Below are 18389 nucleotides of genomic sequence, written 5' to 3'. Positions count from 1 at the left end.
GGCCTTAGTTTTTAGATAGTTTCATTCCTCTCTGCCTTGCTTTATAATGGACATATTTAGAAATTACATGGCTAAAAATTTTACTATATGAGTAAAATCAGCTAAACAAATAATTGAAACAGTAAAACTGAACAGTAATACAAACCTGGAGTTGAACCAACTATAACTACCTATTTCGAGAAAATTCTTTTTTCCGTGAGATAATTTCCAATCTCTTTAATGTGAACACATAATTCAAAATATTTTGATCAAATAAAAGATAATAAATGTATGTTCTGGTAAGAGAAATGTGATAACTATAAATATATGTGAAAGAATCTATTTAATGGATGAATGATTATCATGATACTAATATTCTCAAGTAAAATGTACATTTGGTTTATAAAATAAGTTTTGGGGATTATGAACAATTAGCACCCATTTAACAAATACTACTTTATATTCAGTATGTAATAGTACAACATAAATAAAAGCAATTACTACTTCAATTATCACTTTAAAATTACCTCAATTGCCCTTAAAAATACAAATAAAACAGTCATAGATTGATCGCTTGTTATTTTAATCATAAACCACTGTTCCTTAGAGAACCTGAAAAAGATCATTTTTCCAAACGTTTATTCAACACACAGCTACTGAGGGCCTACTACGTGCCAATAAGCAACTCGACAGGTACAGGGACAAAGCATGGTCACTACTTTCAGCTCTCACGAAGCTTAAGGACTAAAGAAACGCAGGTAAGCATGAAATAAATGTTTTAGCTCTAAAATATCTGTAACAGCAACATGTTATGGGAGAGGAAAGAAAGGAGTAATCATTTTCACCTAGCAAGGCTTTAAAAGGTTTCCTGACAGAACAGCGTTGGATTTTAGCAAAAAGGGAAGGAAAATACACTGTTTATGCTTAACTGTCAATAAATTACAACTACTATTACAGTGCACAGACACTTCTCAAATTCTATTTCATTTAATTATCTCAACAACCCTTTGGGACCAGCATTTCACAATGAGAAACCAAAGATGTACAGGATAAATAACTCGCCCAAGGTCACATATGTTGTAAATGGAAGGGCCAAGAATGAGTCCAGGTCTCTGTAACTCAATATTCTTTCCACTACATCGGGCTGCCTAGGCTGAGCTTTAAGAATGATTAAGACTTAAATAAAGAAAAAGAAGAAAACAGAGAAGAACGACGACAGAAGAGACATAAACATATAATTCATGAATTATCCTAGAGTAAAAATTAACTTCTGTCCTTGGAATATACACATATACATATGAAATACAGATATTTATATATATACACACACATACTAATAAAAGATATAATGATACAATTGAAAAACAAACTAAGATAATTCATGAATTACACTGATCAAAAATTCCATACTCAAATCTAATTGTTTAAGAGACTGCTCTATGACTGAGACCATAAGGAAACTACATTAAGATTTCCAAAATGCCTAATTTACAAATCCCTTAGTCACCAAACGCATTCATCAATTAACATTTTTGAGCAAATATAATTCATTAATTAAAATAAAATTAAGGCAACATACCAATAAATACAATACTTCATTAAATTTCTACTTTAACACTCCTATACAATTCCACTGTATTTAAAAAAACCATCTGTTCTATTAATGTCCTTTTTAAGCACAAGAATGTTACAGTGATAAATGTTAAAACAAGTAGTTTCTAATATGAAATGAATCTAAAATAATCAAACTCTACTTTTAACATTATTTGAGAAGAAAATAAATTCTACCTCTGCATTGTGCTTAGTTGTTATTTCTAATTTTTCTTTCTTAGCCCGATGGAGTTTCTTTCTGAGATCAGCAGTAATATCCAAGTCTGTTTCATTTTTAACCATTTGTTTTATATCAGATGAGGCATTCTTCAACCTATAAAATGAGATCAAAATAAAATATAATTATTATTAAGTAAATTTCCAGCATTTCCCGTATTTCTGATAACTTATTTTTCAAAAAAAACAGGGAACATGTTACGGTCCTTACCCTAAAGAAACTTACATTCCAGTAAAAGATATTGATTGCAAAAGCTAGATAGAATTGCAAAGCAGTATATGACTAGAAACAAACCACTGTCCACTGGCAAACCACCATATTGTTCAAGATAGGCAATAAAGGTTATCTGATCCTATCACAAGCTGGCAAGTTTTAGAGAAGACTGAGTTCTTTCCTTTTAACCTTTTTAAATAATATATTTTACTTATTGCAAATATAACACATATTACAAAAAGAGAAAGTATAAGAGAATACAGACTCATGCTTTTAAATGGCAGAGTAAAGTTCTACTCTCTCCCCAAAAGTAAAATTAAAATTTTAACTAATTTAACAGCAAAGAGAATTTAGAGATATAAACTCACAAGGAGAATTAGTACCAGAGATGAGACAATAGCAATAAAATACTGGAAGTTGGAACGCAGGTGGATAAGTGGTAAGTGATTTATATAAGAGAGCTGAATTCAAAGCCAACAGTAAGAAAAGCAACCTGATTTACACCAGAGTCCCAAAAAGCTCAGTTCACTGGCAACACCTTTTAAAATGGGGGTAAAAGCAGAGCAGAAAACAGGAGAATTGGTTGAAAGTCTGCCAAAGAAATAATAAGATCCTCAGATCCTCTACCCTATACACCACACAACTGGGTATTGATTTCTTCCCCACTCTGGCAGAACACTAGGGGTTTATTCCCTGGAGAGGATAAAACAGAACGTCTCTGGATTGGAGACATCAGATACAAATCGGGTAAGTGTTCCATACCAAAAGCAAGAGACTCGAGTAAAAAGTTATATAATAAATTATATCCCTGGTCTTCTAATACTTATTGTCTAACAGAACAATGTCAGCCAAAGCAGAGACTAGAAGGATCTTCCCTGGAGAATCTAACCAACAAGGTGAAAAAAACCTAAAGATGCCAATGTTACGGGTTCTCCAGCAAAACAGCTTAACCAGATCACCCTACACAGAATGCCTCATACACTGAGCTTCCAATCATCTTTTTAGGACTCTACTTTTAAATATGAATAGAGAGCCAAGGATCACCAGAAGTTAAGCAACATCTGATAAGAAAGACAGAGACTACAAGGGGCAGGGAAGAAGTCAAAGATGATGCAGGGAAAAGATAACTTTAAAAAAAGATTAAGAAAAAACCCTTAACATTAAAATCCTCAGAAAAATAGGAGAGGATAAAAAAATCCATAAAACAAAAACTGGATGTAATTAAAAATGAAATATTCATAGAACAAAAAAAGAGCTCTTGGAAATCAAAAACACAAACTAAGAAATGAAAAACTAAATAAATAAATTTAAAACAGAAATCTCCCAGATGCCTCAAAAAATTACAAGAGAAAATAATTTCCAATTTAGAATTTTATGCTCAACAAGTACCATTCAAAGAGTATGGGGAAGGGAAGATGAAACGTGCACGCTTTCATACCTATAATCAGAGTGTAAACTGGCAGAAAAGTTTTTAGAAGTTTGGTAATAAATGTCTAAAACTTTCAAAAACAAAAAAAGACAAGAGTATGAGAAACACTATTTCAGATCTACAAGACATCAAAACATTTATAAGGGGCTACTGGAAGACTTGTTTCACCAAAATAAGGACCCACACTGAGAAAGAGAAAGAAATGGGATCCCAGAAGTAGGGTATTCAAGATAAGGAAACAGCAAAGGGATGTCTAAGATAGTGATGAAAGGAAGTACCCAGTGAAATTTGTGCAGCAAATCACTTAAAGGGTAATCTGTTCCAACTGTACTGGCCAATGCCTCCAGGAGTAATTTCTTTAAGATGAAAAGAGAAAAGAACAGAATACATCAACTATGTGAACATATTGAGAGATTTATAAAACTTGGTGGGAGTATGAAGTTGAATTCATAAGTTCATGGAAATTAAACCAAGTAAACAACAAATGAGACAACTATTAATTAAATCCAAGAAAAACAAAATGTATACGACAGAAAAAATTGTCACTGAATACTACTACATAACTCAACTAGGAAGTTTTGATAATTATATGATAATGTAAACATTGATTAATCTAACCAAGATTATATATCAATAAATGAAGAGAGAATAGAAAAGGGAGGCAAGTATGAATGAAAACTAAATTATGAACTTCTATAGTGGAAAGTCAGTAGATAATGGCTAAACATGAAAAATCAAATAGCAATATAAAAAAAATTTTTGAAGAGGTATGGATTTTAAAAAAACATCTCAGAGAGTTGAAAATGATTCTTTCTAGGGATAAAGAAAGTTATTTGTCTCAAGGTAATAAGCACTGCTATTTTTCCTAACAGCAGTAAGTAAGCCTTTTAGAACAATTAGTCTTTAAATAACATGCATACGTAATTTTTTTTAAATAAGACTAAAATAAAACAACAGAGAATCAATGAAACCAAAATTTGATTCTTTAAATAGATGAATAAACTTGATACACCTTTGGTTAGCTAGACAAAGAAAAAAGAGAAGAAACTCAAAGTATAAGCAAAATATAAAAAAGGGAATGGCACTACCAACGTAGAAGGATTATAATGAATACCATGAACAACTTTACGCTAACAAATCAGGACAAATTTAGGACAAATTCCTAAAAAGATGGTAACTACTAAAACTAACTCAAAAAGAAAGAGAAAATCTGAACAGACCTATAACAGACAACAACATTGAATTAATAATTTTAAAAATCTAATCATAGAGAAAGTCCAAGTCCAGATTCTACCAAACTTTAAGGAAGAAATAATACCAATCCTCACATTAGAGGAGGAGGAAACATTTCTCCAAATCATTCTGAGTCCAGCATTACCTAATACCAAAATATGGCAGACATCTCAAGAAAGGAAGAGTACAGACCAATATCTTTCATGAATAGAGATACAAAAAATCCTCAACAAAACATTAGCAAACCAAATCCAGCAACATCTTGAAAGAATTAAATTACAACATGATTAATTAAATTCTATTTAATTAATCTATTAATTAATTCTATTAATTAAATTCTATTTTGGGGATTTATCCCCAAAATAGAAAATTGGTATAATGTCTGAAACTCAAGTGATGTAATATACCATTTTACTAAAACAAAGGATGAAAACTATATGATCATCTCAACAGATACAGAAAATGTATTTGACAAAATCCAACACCCATTCATGATTTAAAAAAATAAAAAATAACTCTCAACAAACTAGGAATACAAGGAAATTTCATCAATCTGATAAAGGGCCTCTATGAAAAACTGAAAAAAGTAGCATCAAACTTAATGGTGAAACATTGAAAGCTTCCCCTAAGACTGGGAACAAAACAAAGATGTCTGCTAGTAATACTTCTATTCAAGACTGTATTGGAGGTTCTAGACAGTGCAATCAGGAAAAAAAAAAAAAAAAAGGAAAAGAAATAAAAGGCACATATACTGAAGGAAGAAGTAAAACTGTCTTTAATGGCAAAGAACATGATCCTGTAAGATTATCCTAAGAAATCCATTAAGAAGCAAAAAGACTAGAACTAAAAAACAATTTCAGCAAGGTCACAGACTATAAGATCAATATGCAAAACCAATCACATTTCTAAACACTAGCAATAAATAATCCAAAACTGAAATTTAAAAAATAATTCCACTTATAATAGCATCAAGTAAATTAAATAGATTTACGATTAAATTTAACAAAAAAAGGGAAAGACTTCTACACTGAAAAGCATAAATTATTGTTGAACTAAATTGAAGACCTAAGTAAATGAAAAGACATTCCACATTCACATTCATGTATTTGAAGACTAGTATTTTAAGATGTCCACTTTCCCCAAACTGATCTATAGATTCAACATATTGCCTACCAAAATCCAAGCAGGCTTTTTTTTTGCAGAAATTGACAAGCTGACCCTAAAAATTATATGGAAAAGCAAAGGACTCAGAAAAACCAAAATAATCTTTAAGAAAAACTAATGGGAGGACTTGCACCTTCTAAATTCAAAACTTACCATAAAGCTACAGTAATCAAAACAGTGTAGAATTTGAATTAAGAATAAACATGTAGATCAGTGTACCAGAATTGAGACCACAGAAATAAAGTCATATATATATACAGTCAATTAATTTTCAACAAAGGTGCCAAGACAATTCAATGGGGGAAAAGATAGTCTTACCAACAAATGGTGCTAAAACAACTGATCTCCACAGGCAAAAAGATAAATTTAGACCCTTACCTCACACCATATACTACAAAGTAACTTAAAATGGAGCCCGGATCTAAATGTAAGAACTAAAATGATAAAAATTGTAGAAAAAAACTTAGGAGAAAAATCTTCATGACCTTAAGTTGGGCAAAATTTCTTAGATATGAAACCAAAAGCACAATCCATAAAGAAAAAGAATTGAACTTCATAAAAATTAATAACTTTTACACTTCAAAAGACATTATTAAGAAAATGAAGTCAAGCCAACAAATGGGAAAAGATATTTGCAAATTATATATCTGATAAAGGATTTGTATCCAGAATACATAAAGAACTCTTTTTTTTAATAAATTTATTTTATTTTTTATTTTTGGTTGTGTTGGGTCTTCATTGCTGCACACAGGCTTTTCTCTAGTTGTGGCGAGCGGGCGCTACTCTTCGTTGCAGTGCACGGGTTTCTCATTGCGGTGTCTTCTCTTGTTGCAGAGCATGGGCTCCAGGTGCGTGGGCTTCAGTAGTTGTGGCAAACGGGCTTAGTTGCTTAGTGGCATGTGGGATCTTCCCGGACCAGGGCTCGAACCCGTGTCTCCTGCATTGGCAGGCGGATTCTTAACCACTGCGCCACCAGGGAAGCCCTCAGAATATATAAAGAACCCTTGAAGCTCGATAACAAAAAGATGAATAACTCGATTTAAAATCAGGCAAAAGATCTGAATAGGCTTTTCACCAATGAAGATACACAAATGGGCGAAAAAAAGCACATGCAAAGATGTTCAACATCATTGCTCACTAGGAAAACACAAAATAAAATCACAATGACGTATTACTTTACTCTCACTGAAATGGCTATAATCAAAAAGTCAGAAAACAACAAGTGTTGGGGAGGATATGGAAATGTATAAAACCCTTATACACTGCTGGTGGAAATGTAAAATGCTTCAATCACTTTAGAATACAATTTGGAAGTTTCTTAAAAATTTTAACGTAAATTTACTATATGATGAAGTAATGGTGCTCCTAAGAATCTATCCAAGAGAAATAAAATATGTCTACACAAAGACTTGCACACAAGTGTTTATAGCAGAGTTATTCATAATAGGCAAAATGTGGAAACAACCCAAATGTCCATCAACTGGTGAATGGTTAACTAAAATGTATATATCCATAAAATGGAATAATATTCAGCAATAAGAAGAAACAAAGTACTGACACATGTTACAATATAATAAATCTGAAGAACATGCCTACTGAAAAGAAGCCAGACACAAATGACCATATATTGTATGACCCCAGTTATATGAATTGTTCAAAAAAGGCAAATCTATAGAAACAGAAAGTACGTTCGTGGTAAATAGCAGAGTTTAAATAACTTCATCGGTCCAGATTCTAGAAGTCTGAAGAGTAATTAAACCATTAAAAATTATGACAGATGTATATTAATTTGGCAAGATGTTCCCCCCAAAATTGAAAAAGCAAGATACTAATGTAAAATATTATTCTAATTTTTGAAATATATATTTATATGTTCAAAAGAAAAGGTCTGGGCAAGTAAATACCAAAATACTGTCGGTAGTTAACTCTAAGTGGTAGCATTATAAGCAGTTTCATCGTTTTATTCATTTGTATTTCTTAAATTATTCTAAAAACACATGCATTATCTGCATTAAAATATACATATCTCTGTGTATATATACATATGCACATATATAAGACAGGATATCAGAGCAAAAAAGAACCTTAAAACACTCCCTTTAGCAGTTTTTGAACCATCTTCCTCACCATAGTGGTGGAGAACCAGCTGATGAGACCTCACTCTTAACCCTTGGAACATCTAAAAGAAAAAATTCTTTTTAAGATAAAATTTTAGTAAAGAAAAATATTAATATTTTACTCATTTATTCTCTGTCTTGCTCCAGAAAGGATTTCAGGTAGCTCCTAAAGACAGGTAGGAAACGTTTACATTGCAAATCCTATTTATAAAGCAAAGTACATGTTAGTCATGGTACTCACCCCACCCACACATCCTTGCTGAAAAGGTGCTCAAGATCAGTTCTTCTCAAACTAAACGTGAGCAAGGACTATCCCCACCCCACTCCCATTGCTTCCGTAAAATATATTTAAAAGGGATAACTAAAAAAGAAAATCTAAAAACAGATAAAATTCAACTCTAAGTGTTTTATTATTAGATTCAACAAATAGAAAATTACTCTGTTACATGATTATAAGTTTCTAAACACTTGCTTTCAATTTCTGTACTTATTTCTTCGTAAACCACACTTTGAGTTGCACTCTCCGAAATGGCTCCATTTCGCATTATGGACTCAGAGTTTTTATATTATTCACATGAGATATGAATAAACCAAAGGTAGGCACCTCACCCAAAGGCATATATGAATGGTACAAAAAAGATGAGCAACAGCAATTCTTAGAATGTAAACTCCAAGAAAAGAAGCAGTTAGCAACAGGAGCTAAAACTAACAGAACGCTTAAGTAGAGTGATGAATCAGAGTTGGGGCAATGAGGAAATAAGAGGAAACACAGCAACACAGATTGTGGCAAGCCAAGTAATAATGAATAAGCAGAAGAAAAGACTTAGAGAAGTGGAAAAGAATAAGCAAGTCTCTAGGGACTGGAGAAAGTACAGACACTGACTTTTGTACACTGAGTTAACAAAGGAGCATAAAGAGCCACACAGAGTCTCCAGACCCAGTTCTGGTTTCTATGAGGCATCATTCTTGCTCCTCCAGTCCCATGAAATTTCCACTTCCCTTACCATCCCATGAGAATTCTTACAATCAGCCTCTCCAACCACTTATTTCTCCCTGCTCCCTGCAACCAAAAGCATTCCTCAACTAGAAGAGACTGGAGGCTTACCTTTGGATATCACCAGGGGCATTATTTGAAGTGTTCAAACTCATGATGAGTCTTCCAACTCTTTGAAAATACTCCACTGTTGCTTAATGATATACTTCGTTATTAATGATTAAAACAGTCCAAGACGTCTGTGGCTTACAGGTTACATGGGCTGAAGTCTGTTAAAATAGTAAACAATATAACAGCAGTTATTTATATGAGCCCTGAGACTAGAGGTGATTTTTCTTTTGTTTTTTGACTTATCTGTATTTTTAAGATTATTCTTTAAAAAACATGTAAATACTTGTATTTTTAAAAGCCACAGTGTTTGGGGACTTCCCTGGTGGTCCAGTGGGTAAGACTCCATGCTCCCAATGCAGGGGGCCCAGGTTCAATCCCTGGCCAGGGAACTAGATCCCGCATGCATGGCACAACTAAGAGTTCACATGCCACAACTAAGAGTCTGCATGCCACAACAAAAGGATTCCACGTGCCGCAATGAAGACCCCGCATGCCACAACTAAGACCCAACACAGCCTAAATAAATAAATAAACTTTTTTTTAAGTTATAAAAAATAAAATAAAAGCCAGTGTTTTATTTCTTTTTAAATAAGATTAGAAACAAAAATGACAAAACATTAGAAAGAAATTCCTTCTTATAAGAATATGCTAATACTATTAGATTATTTTAATTTCTCAAATAAAAAGTAATAAAATAGTGACTAATTGTTCTTAAACTGCAAGAGGAATAGGTAGTGCCTATCTCTGGGGCACAGAATTCAGTATGAAAGAAAATGCAGTCCAGGGATGTTGTGGGGTCCCAAAAGACTTTTTCATAAATGAAATATTTTTAATGCAATGTTACAATCAAAGAGGCCAAGGCACTCCCACATAAAAGATCTTACAGTAATTTTCAAAGGCCTTCTCCCAAGGGATTGAAGAGGAAAAAGGAAAGGAGAGAGCATTTGTCACTTACCCTGGCTTCTCTCCAGAACACTCTTCTACCAGAGATACTCCAAATTATACAGAGTCAACAACTGTAAGTTACTTTACTACAGTATGAAGGAATCTTTGGGTAAACATCTCGATAACTAACTAACTCCAAATAGACACAAATATGAAGATCTCACAAGGTCTCTTGGTATCCCCAGCAGAAGTCCAATATCCTAAGAAAGACCATGAGATTTGGTCTCAGAGAGATCTGAGCTAGGATTCCAATAAGCATCAAGTATGTGGTCATAGGCAAGCCACTTAAACTCTCTGAGCTTGTTTCCTCAACCATAAGGAGATAACTATATCAAGCTCATATATTTGATATTTAAGTAATATACACAACACATATACAGTACACGGTCACTGTCAGTTTCTATTACTGTAACACAAACCCTCTGAGATCTCTGATGAAGGAAAGGAGTAGGTGAAACTTGGGGTGATTTGGTCTGGTTAAAGATGTAATAAAAGAAGGCTTCCCTGGTGGCGCAGTGGTTGAGAGTCCACCTGCCTATGCAGGGGACACGGGTTCGTGCCCCAGTCCGGGAAGATCCCACGTGCCGTGGAGCGGCTGGGCCCATGAGCCATGGCTGCTGAGCCTGCGTGTCCAGAGCCTGTGCTCCGCAATGGGAGAGGCCACAACAGTGAGAGGCCTGCGTACCGCAAAAAAAAAAAAAAAAAGATGTAATAGAAGAATTGTTTAGTGGGAATTCCCTAATGGTCCAGTGGTTAGGACTTGAAGCTCTCACTGCCAGGGGCCTGGGTTCAATCCCTGGTGGGGAACTAAGATCACACAAGTCATGTGGCGCAACCAAAAAAATAAAAATTAAAAGGCCAGGACACTGAGTGATAAATGACCCACCAAGGCACACCATTATGAAAATAAAAGAATTGTTTAGTAAAATTGTAGGTATACAGGGATAGCTAGAAGATGCCCCCCCCACACACCAAAAAAATCTAAACTGATCTGTCCCTGCTCGCAATAAACAACCCTGAGAGAGATCACTGAAAGAAAAGAGACTCAAATAAGCCAACTGAGATGTAGACTCAAACACTGTACTGGGAACTGACTAATGGCTCCTACAGCCAAACACTAAGGGATCTTCAAAATAGTCAGTGAGTCACACAGCTGATGCAGAATAGTTTGACCTAGGACAAAGAAGACAAAAATTTTACCAAGATGGGGTGGGGGGGAGGGAATCCCATTTCTCCAGGGACCTAAATACTAAGTTTGGGAATAGTGGTAGACAAACACCACTATCATTAATCTATTGAGCACCTAGTAAAATGTCAAGCACTGTGTTTGGTATTTTATTTATACATAGAACTACAGAACTCCAATCCTTACAACACTGCAATGTAAAGATTATCCTTTTCAACAGAGAAAACTAAGAGATTAGAAGTAATTTGTCAAAAGACAAATAGTTACAGAACCAAAATTCCAACTCGTTACTATCTATCTAACTCTAAAGCCAAAGCTCTTTCTACAAGGTCATTGTTGATACAGTTAAGCTATAAATTACCTTACCTGAGGTTCATTATTCTCATTTCAATTACAGAAACTCATCTAATTCAGAAAGTCTTAAATGACTTGCCTAAGGCCAGTCAGCTACTAAGTAGGGGACACCAAGGACTCAATCAAGCTCTTCTGATACTGAGTCCCAAAATCTTTTCATCTTACCACCATGCCCCCAAAGCTCAGACTCCAGAGGAAGTGCCTTCAGAATGGAAGTTTAAGAGTTAGAAGGAACTCTTCCATACTTAAGAGTAATGTACAAGGCTCAAAAGTATATACAAAATGTTTCTATTTTTAAAGTGAAAAAGATGGGGCTTCCCTGGTGGCGCAGTGGTTGGGAGTCCGCCTGCCGATGCAGGGGACGCCCGTTCGTGCCCCTGTCTGGGAGGATCCCACATGCCGTGGAGCGGCTAGGCCTGTGAGCCATGGCCGCTGGGCCTGCACATCCGGAGCCTGTGCTCCGCGACTGGAGAGGCCACAACAGTGAGAGGCCCGCATACCACAAAAAAATAAAAATAAAAAAAATAAAGTGAAAAGGATGAAACACACACACATATGCATATGTGTCACAACAGGCACAAACAGAACCTCTATTTACCTCACAGGAAAAGAATTTATATACTCAGGGCCTTAATAATGTCTGCGTTTTTTATTTTGTTTTGATCTTGGGCAGAGAAGTGTGGGAAGAGGTAGTTGACCAAATTTTAACATAGTTGTTTCAATAAAGCTAAATTGAAGGCAACCACCATTTTTCACTGTATTATTTCGCTATGTAACATCTTCAAATCTGAACGGTCTTCTAGAGAGAAAATGGTCTTCTATAGCTCAGGTGCAAGTTTCATTAACTTCCAGATCACTGAAACAGATAACGTAGTAGGCAGATTGTCCCCATGATCTCTGCCCCCTGGTGTTTCTCTCTTGTATAATACCCTCCCCTTTACTGCGGGCAGAACCTGTGACTTGCCTCTAACCAACAGAATATGGCAAAGGTGACAGGCTGCACTCCCATGATTATATTATGTTATATAAGACTCTACCCTAGCAGAGTGAAGTGACAGGCAACCTCTAGCTGGTCGTGAAGAAGCACACTGTCACGCTGTGAACTGCCTACGGAGAGGGCCACATGGCAGGGAACTGCAGGCAGCTCCAACCCACAGGCAGTAAAAAGCCAGATCCCTCGGTCATACAGATGCCAACAGGAAATATATTCTGCCAACAACCTGAATGAACTGGGTAGCAAATTCTTTCCAGTCAAGCCTCCAGATGAGAACACAGCCAGCAGCACCTTGACAGCAACTTAGTGAAACTCTGAACAGAGGGCACATCTAAGCAGTGCCCAGATTCCTGACCTACAGAGACTAAGAAATAATAAATGAGGGCTGTTTGAAGCCACTAAGTTTTTGGTAACTTGTTACACAACAGAAGAAAACTAATATGTATAAGAAGCTTGAAAATGCTTTTACAGGGTTAAATAGAAAAAAAAAAGAGTGACATGTAAACTACAAAATGGGTTCTTACACCATCCCTGCCTGTGTGTGTCTTTTATAAAGTCTCTTTGTTTTTCTATAGTTTAATTTCCTAATTAATTTACATAACAGAGTTTATAAAAATCCTATCTAAGGTAACTAGATAGAGAAACTAGAAAATCATGGGCAATATTTACAAAAAACAAATAATTACAAAATACAAATGAATAAGGGCAAACCACCAACAGCCACAAAACCTGCACAGAGTGGAGGTATCTACAGAGAAACAAGCAGAGGAAAATAACAAGTATGCATCTGAAAGGACCCCCAAAGGGTCAACAGACAGTTAATGGGAAGAGCTGTAGTACAACCTGAGAGCAGCAGCTGAAACTGGCATATGAAACAGGCGTATGGTAAGAGAGTCCTGAAAGGGTTGGTACAGTCCAGCCTCACAGACCTTCATAACTGACCGTCAAGTTACTTCCTGGACAGGGGCCCACACTAATGAGAATCAGTAGAGGCTGTTATCAAAACTGAGCAGGGGCTTCCCTTCCCTGGTGGCGCAGTGGTTGAGAGTCCGCCTGCCGATGCAAGGGTCACGAGTTCGTGCCCCGATCCGGTAAGATCCCACATGCCGCGGAGCAGCTGGGCCCCGTGAGCCATGGCTGCTGAGCCTGCGCGTCCGGAGCCTGTGCTCCACAACGGGAGAGGCCACAACAATGAGAGGCCCGCATACCGCAAAAAAAAAAAAAACTGAGCAGGATAGGGGCAATGAAGACAAAGTAAAGACATGGCCCAGACCAAACTGTAGGAGGAAAGAGGACCAGGAAATCTCAGAACCAAGCTACCATAGTTTTTAACACTCACAACAAACAAAAGACAGGGTTCTGTGAAGTTAGAAAAGCTTTCCTGAACCTTGCTCAAAGTTCAGGTCAACTAACCTTTCATAAAAATAAACAACAGAAGGTCTTCCCTGGTGGTGCAGTGGTTGAGAGTCCGCCTGCTGATGCAGGGGACGCGGGTTCGTGCCCCGGTCCGGGAAGATCCCACATGCCGCAGAGCGGCTGGGCCTGTAAGCCATGGCCGCTGAGCCTGCACGTCCAGAGCCTGTGCTCCGCAACAGGAGAGGCCACAACAGTGAGAGGCCCGCGTACCGGAAAAAAAATAATAATAATAAGCAACAGAAAAGCAGAGTGGTCAAATCCCATATAAACATAAGGAAATAGAGAGTAAGGAACAGAATGGACTCCTATAAATGAAAGAATGACAGAAACACATACCCACAAAACAGATGAAAATCATAACTTACTACTTCAAAATGAGCTACAAGACATTAACAAAATGGTATAAGGCATGAAAGAATAGGAATCAGAATTAGAGACTGAATAAGGCACTTAAATACCGAACTGACTTCTCTTAAATAAATAAATAAATATCAGAAAAATTAAAATAAATTAAAATAAAATTTTAAAAAAACCTCAGAAATAAGGTGAAAAAGATCAGAAAGAATTAGAAATTAAAAATCATTTCTGCAAGGAACATTAAATTAGAGGGAACAAGAGTAAATACACATGATCAAAAAAATGCCTTTAAGGACGTATGAAACAAAAAAGAAGTAAAATTTTTAAATAAAAATTTAAGAAAGAGATCAAAATGATTCAAGAGAAAATGAAAAAATACTGAAAATAGGCAAAGAATAACCAACATGCGGACAGCAGGAGTCCCTGAATAAGAAGATCAAAGCAAGGGAAACAGAACAAACACTAAAAACTGTAATTCAAGAAAACTGTCCTGAAATACAAAGATTTTAATCCACACTTTCAACAAACAAACTGCATATCTGAGAATACTGACCCAGCACAACCAACAACAAGACACATTCTAAGATAATTACTGGACTTTAACAAAAACTTGTATACAAATGTTCATAGCACCATTGTTCATAAATAGCCAAAAAGTGAAAACAACCCAAATATCCATCAATTGGCCAATATATAAACAAAATATTATTCAACGATAAAAAGAAATGAAGTACTGATATATGCCACAACATGGATGAACGTTGAAAACATTATGCTAAGTGAAAGAAGCCAGATGTAAAAGGCCATATATTGTATAACTCCATTTATGTGAAATTTCCAGAATAGGTAAATCTATAGAAATAGAAAATAGACTTGTGGTTATCAGAGAGTAGAGAGAGGGGGAATTGGGTCTGACTTCTAGCAGGTTATGAGGATTCTTTCGGCGGGTGGGGCGGGGGGGGGGGTCGTGATGGAAATGTTCTGGAATTAGATAATGGTGATTGCTGTACAGCTTAGTGAATATAGTGAAAACCATCAAGTTGTATACTTTAAAATGGTGAATTTTATGTTAGGTGAATTATATCCTAATTTTTTACATTCATCATCATAAAAAATATATCCTGTCTATAGTCTCCTTTGGCAAACTCTTATTTTCTTCCTCTCGTTGATATCAGTGCTTGATGACACTAGGGCTCAAGGTCCTACCTGTATTTTAGGAAAACTAAATAAACAAAGGGCCAAATGTAGGTTAGTGGTTGAATTTAAACTATGATGGGACTTCTATGCTATTGAATATAGCAGAAATGTAGCAAAATCTCCCTTTTCTTTCACCAGAATGGAAAGAGGAAATGATGACGTAGCTAAAGTAGCTAGGTACAGTTATGAAAATATCAGTGGAATATTTTCATTTAGCTAAGCCAAAGAAATGCAGGGTCCCCACATAATGTTCCTAGCTTTACCTGAAACTTTCCTATGAAATGTTACAAATTAAGATAAACAATAATTTGGCTAATCTACATGTGTAATTAAAAATTTCTTATGATATGCCATCAATGTTAGCCTTTCTCTTCAGCCTCAGTATCTGTGCAACTCTCTAAATAATGCTTTCCATTTGAAAATATCAAATTCATCATTATCTATAAACAAACTGATACCCCAAAGCCACTCCCTGCTGTCGTCATTCCTACTGTGGCAAACAACCCTTCTCCAGGTATCATGCTCAAGACTCTATGGATTATCTCATTTCACTCTACACCAACCCCAAGGGAAGATACCATTAATACCCCCATTTTATACCAGGGGGAAACTGGGGCTTAAAGATATTCAGTCACTTGTCCAAAGTCACATCTCTAGGAAGTGACAATGTCACGATTCAAAGCCCCATCAATCCACCTAGATTGAGAAATCCCTGACTCCAGAGCTCTGCTGTGTGCCTTGCTATTGACCTTCAAGACATGGCTCACCCCATGGCTTCCCTTGCTTGTCAGGGAAGCACTCTGCTCGATACTGCAGATATCTTAAACACAGATCATTCTTTCACACTTCCAAACTAACTACAAGTCAGGGTCTTCTTAATGAGAGATGACTCAGACTTCCAGTGGATTTCTCAATCCAGATGGAATTTCCACTGGGCTGGGCCAGAACCAGGGCATCCTTTGGGCAGTGATGGATAACAGCAAAGTTTAAATCAGCTTTTTATGTTAATGTATTAATATCTTAATCTTCTCCTGGTAGTGAAGTTGGACTATTCTCACCATTCCCACTGAAATAGATGAGGGGATGTTATGTATATCATTCTCCAATAAGTTTTTAGAAATAGGTAATAGGGCAACTGAGGCCAAGAGATCAATGGTCTGGACATCCCAAGAGTAAGTAAGACAATTCTGCTTTTAGATTTCACAGCCACCACTGGTGCTAAGTTTTCCTACCTCACATCTGAGTCCTGTAGGTCATCCAGAATGTACTCATCTCTCTCAATGTGTCTGCACAGATCAGGGGAAAGGGGAGGGGCGGGGAGGATGAAAAGATAAAAGCTATTATTGAGCACTTCCTACATGCCAGACACTACATTAAACATACCTGATCTCAGTGAATCTTCCCGTTAAACCTAGAGATTATTATGCACATTTCACAGATGAGAACACTGAGGCTTGGAGAGGTGGAGTAACTTGTGTAAAGATATCCAGTGGGAGGGTTAGAATTCAAGCTCATACTCTGGCTGACTCCTAAATCCATCCTCTTTCATAACTCAGCGCTGTCTTCAACAGTAACCACAACTGTGTTGTGGGTGTCTATCAGCAAACTTACACATTTCACCTTTAAAAAAGATGTTTGGTTCTTTCATGAAAACAAGACCAAGACAAATGGGCTGAGGCAATCAAAGTATTTTAGAATTAAATGCGACTTTAGAGACCAAGTCCATCCTCCTTATCTGACAGATAAGGCATCTTAATGCCCAGGGAGCTTAGGTGATTTGGCTGAGGTCACAGAGCTAATAAAAGCCTCCACCAGACTAATACAGAAAGCTCCAGACTAAAATTACTGCCTTCATCTTTCCTTTTAGAAGGTTGCACTGCCTTTGTTTCCTCTTCATTTCAAGGGAAACCAAGTGCATCTCCGACTCTAGGCTTTTGTTATTAGGCACTAACTGTTCAATAAAACAAGTGACAAAAACTGGTAGGTTCTTTTCACCAAGGTTATGAAAACAACTATAAAACATCCATGTGTAATGTCTTCAAAGGAGTCGGACACCTAATGAAATTGCTTCTCAAGTAAACTTACGCAGTTATCATTGGAGATCTGCTTAAAACGAAAAAAAAAGTGTATTTGCCTAGGATAAATATCACATGGAATAAATAAAGAACAGTCAAAAGTAGGCTCCACTTCTGCAGAAATTGCACAGCCCGGGAAAAACTCACAGCCCTCTCTTCTGTCTCCTAAGAGTCCTGGCGTAGAAGCTACAGAAGACAGCCTAGCATAAACGCTTTCTTTGGTTTACCGAGCATTTATAGAATGTCTAGGGCGTGGCTGGCATTTTTATTAAAAAGGGATGAAAAAGACCTGGTCCTTGTCCTCGAAGGACTTACTGATTCTTGAGAGGGAAAGAGCCCAGCAGTCCGGAGTTGTAAACCTAAGAAGCTCCAAGTCCAGGCCCTCTGGGTCCTGCCCTCTGGTCCCTACCCAGTCCTCTGGGTACTGAGGCAGCGGTCTTTGGCTAGAATGCTCCAGGAAGATCTTCTTCAGGTGGGCGCAGAGGCCCGGCGCAAGGCGCTGGAGGTGTGTCCCCACAGACGACACGAACTGCCACAGAACAGCCTCAAACTAACTCGGGGTCCCCATAACCCTCACTGCAGCCCCCTATACCTCTCCTCTGAACACCTCCCCGCCCAAATCTTTCCCCTCCAAAACCCCACACCCGGTGGTTACCTCAGGGGTCTCCCGTTTTCCAGACTGCACACCCAAGACCCCTGGGGCAGCTTCGGATCTCAAAGGCAGAAAGAGGCCCAGGCAGGCCGTGGGGTCAGAGCAAAAACTGTTGGAACACGACGGACTCTAGGACCCAGGGAGA

General features: G+C 36.9%; 1 protein-coding gene and 1 non-coding gene across 2 annotated transcripts in view; one reads left to right on the top strand and one right to left on the bottom strand.

The window, feature by feature from the left end:
* Positions 1-18354, bottom strand: part of CCDC171 (coiled-coil domain containing 171) — a 362781-nt gene extending 344427 nt beyond the window's left edge. Inside the window, exons 1-4 of the mRNA XM_032636251.1 lie at positions 18248-18354; positions 16750-16803; positions 9069-9226; positions 1768-1903 (exon numbers count right to left, since the gene is read on the bottom strand). Coding sequence (XP_032492142.1) covers positions 1768-1903; positions 9069-9112 — 180 coding nt within the window. The 5' untranslated portion in view covers positions 9113-9226; positions 16750-16803; positions 18248-18354. The remainder of the gene's footprint in view (positions 1-1767; positions 1904-9068; positions 9227-16749; positions 16804-18247) is intronic.
* Positions 9385-9457, top strand: TRNAW-CCA. The gene has a single exon. It is a non-coding gene; the product is annotated as a tRNA-Trp (tRNA).
* Positions 18355-18389: the final 35 nt, after the last annotated feature.

This window comes from Phocoena sinus, chromosome 6 (assembly GCF_008692025.1).
Source record: "Phocoena sinus isolate mPhoSin1 chromosome 6, mPhoSin1.pri, whole genome shotgun sequence".
Lineage (NCBI taxonomy): Eukaryota > Metazoa > Chordata > Mammalia > Artiodactyla > Phocoenidae > Phocoena > Phocoena sinus.
Note: the sequence above shows the minus strand (reverse complement) of the source record. Positions and strands in the feature narration are given on the sequence as shown.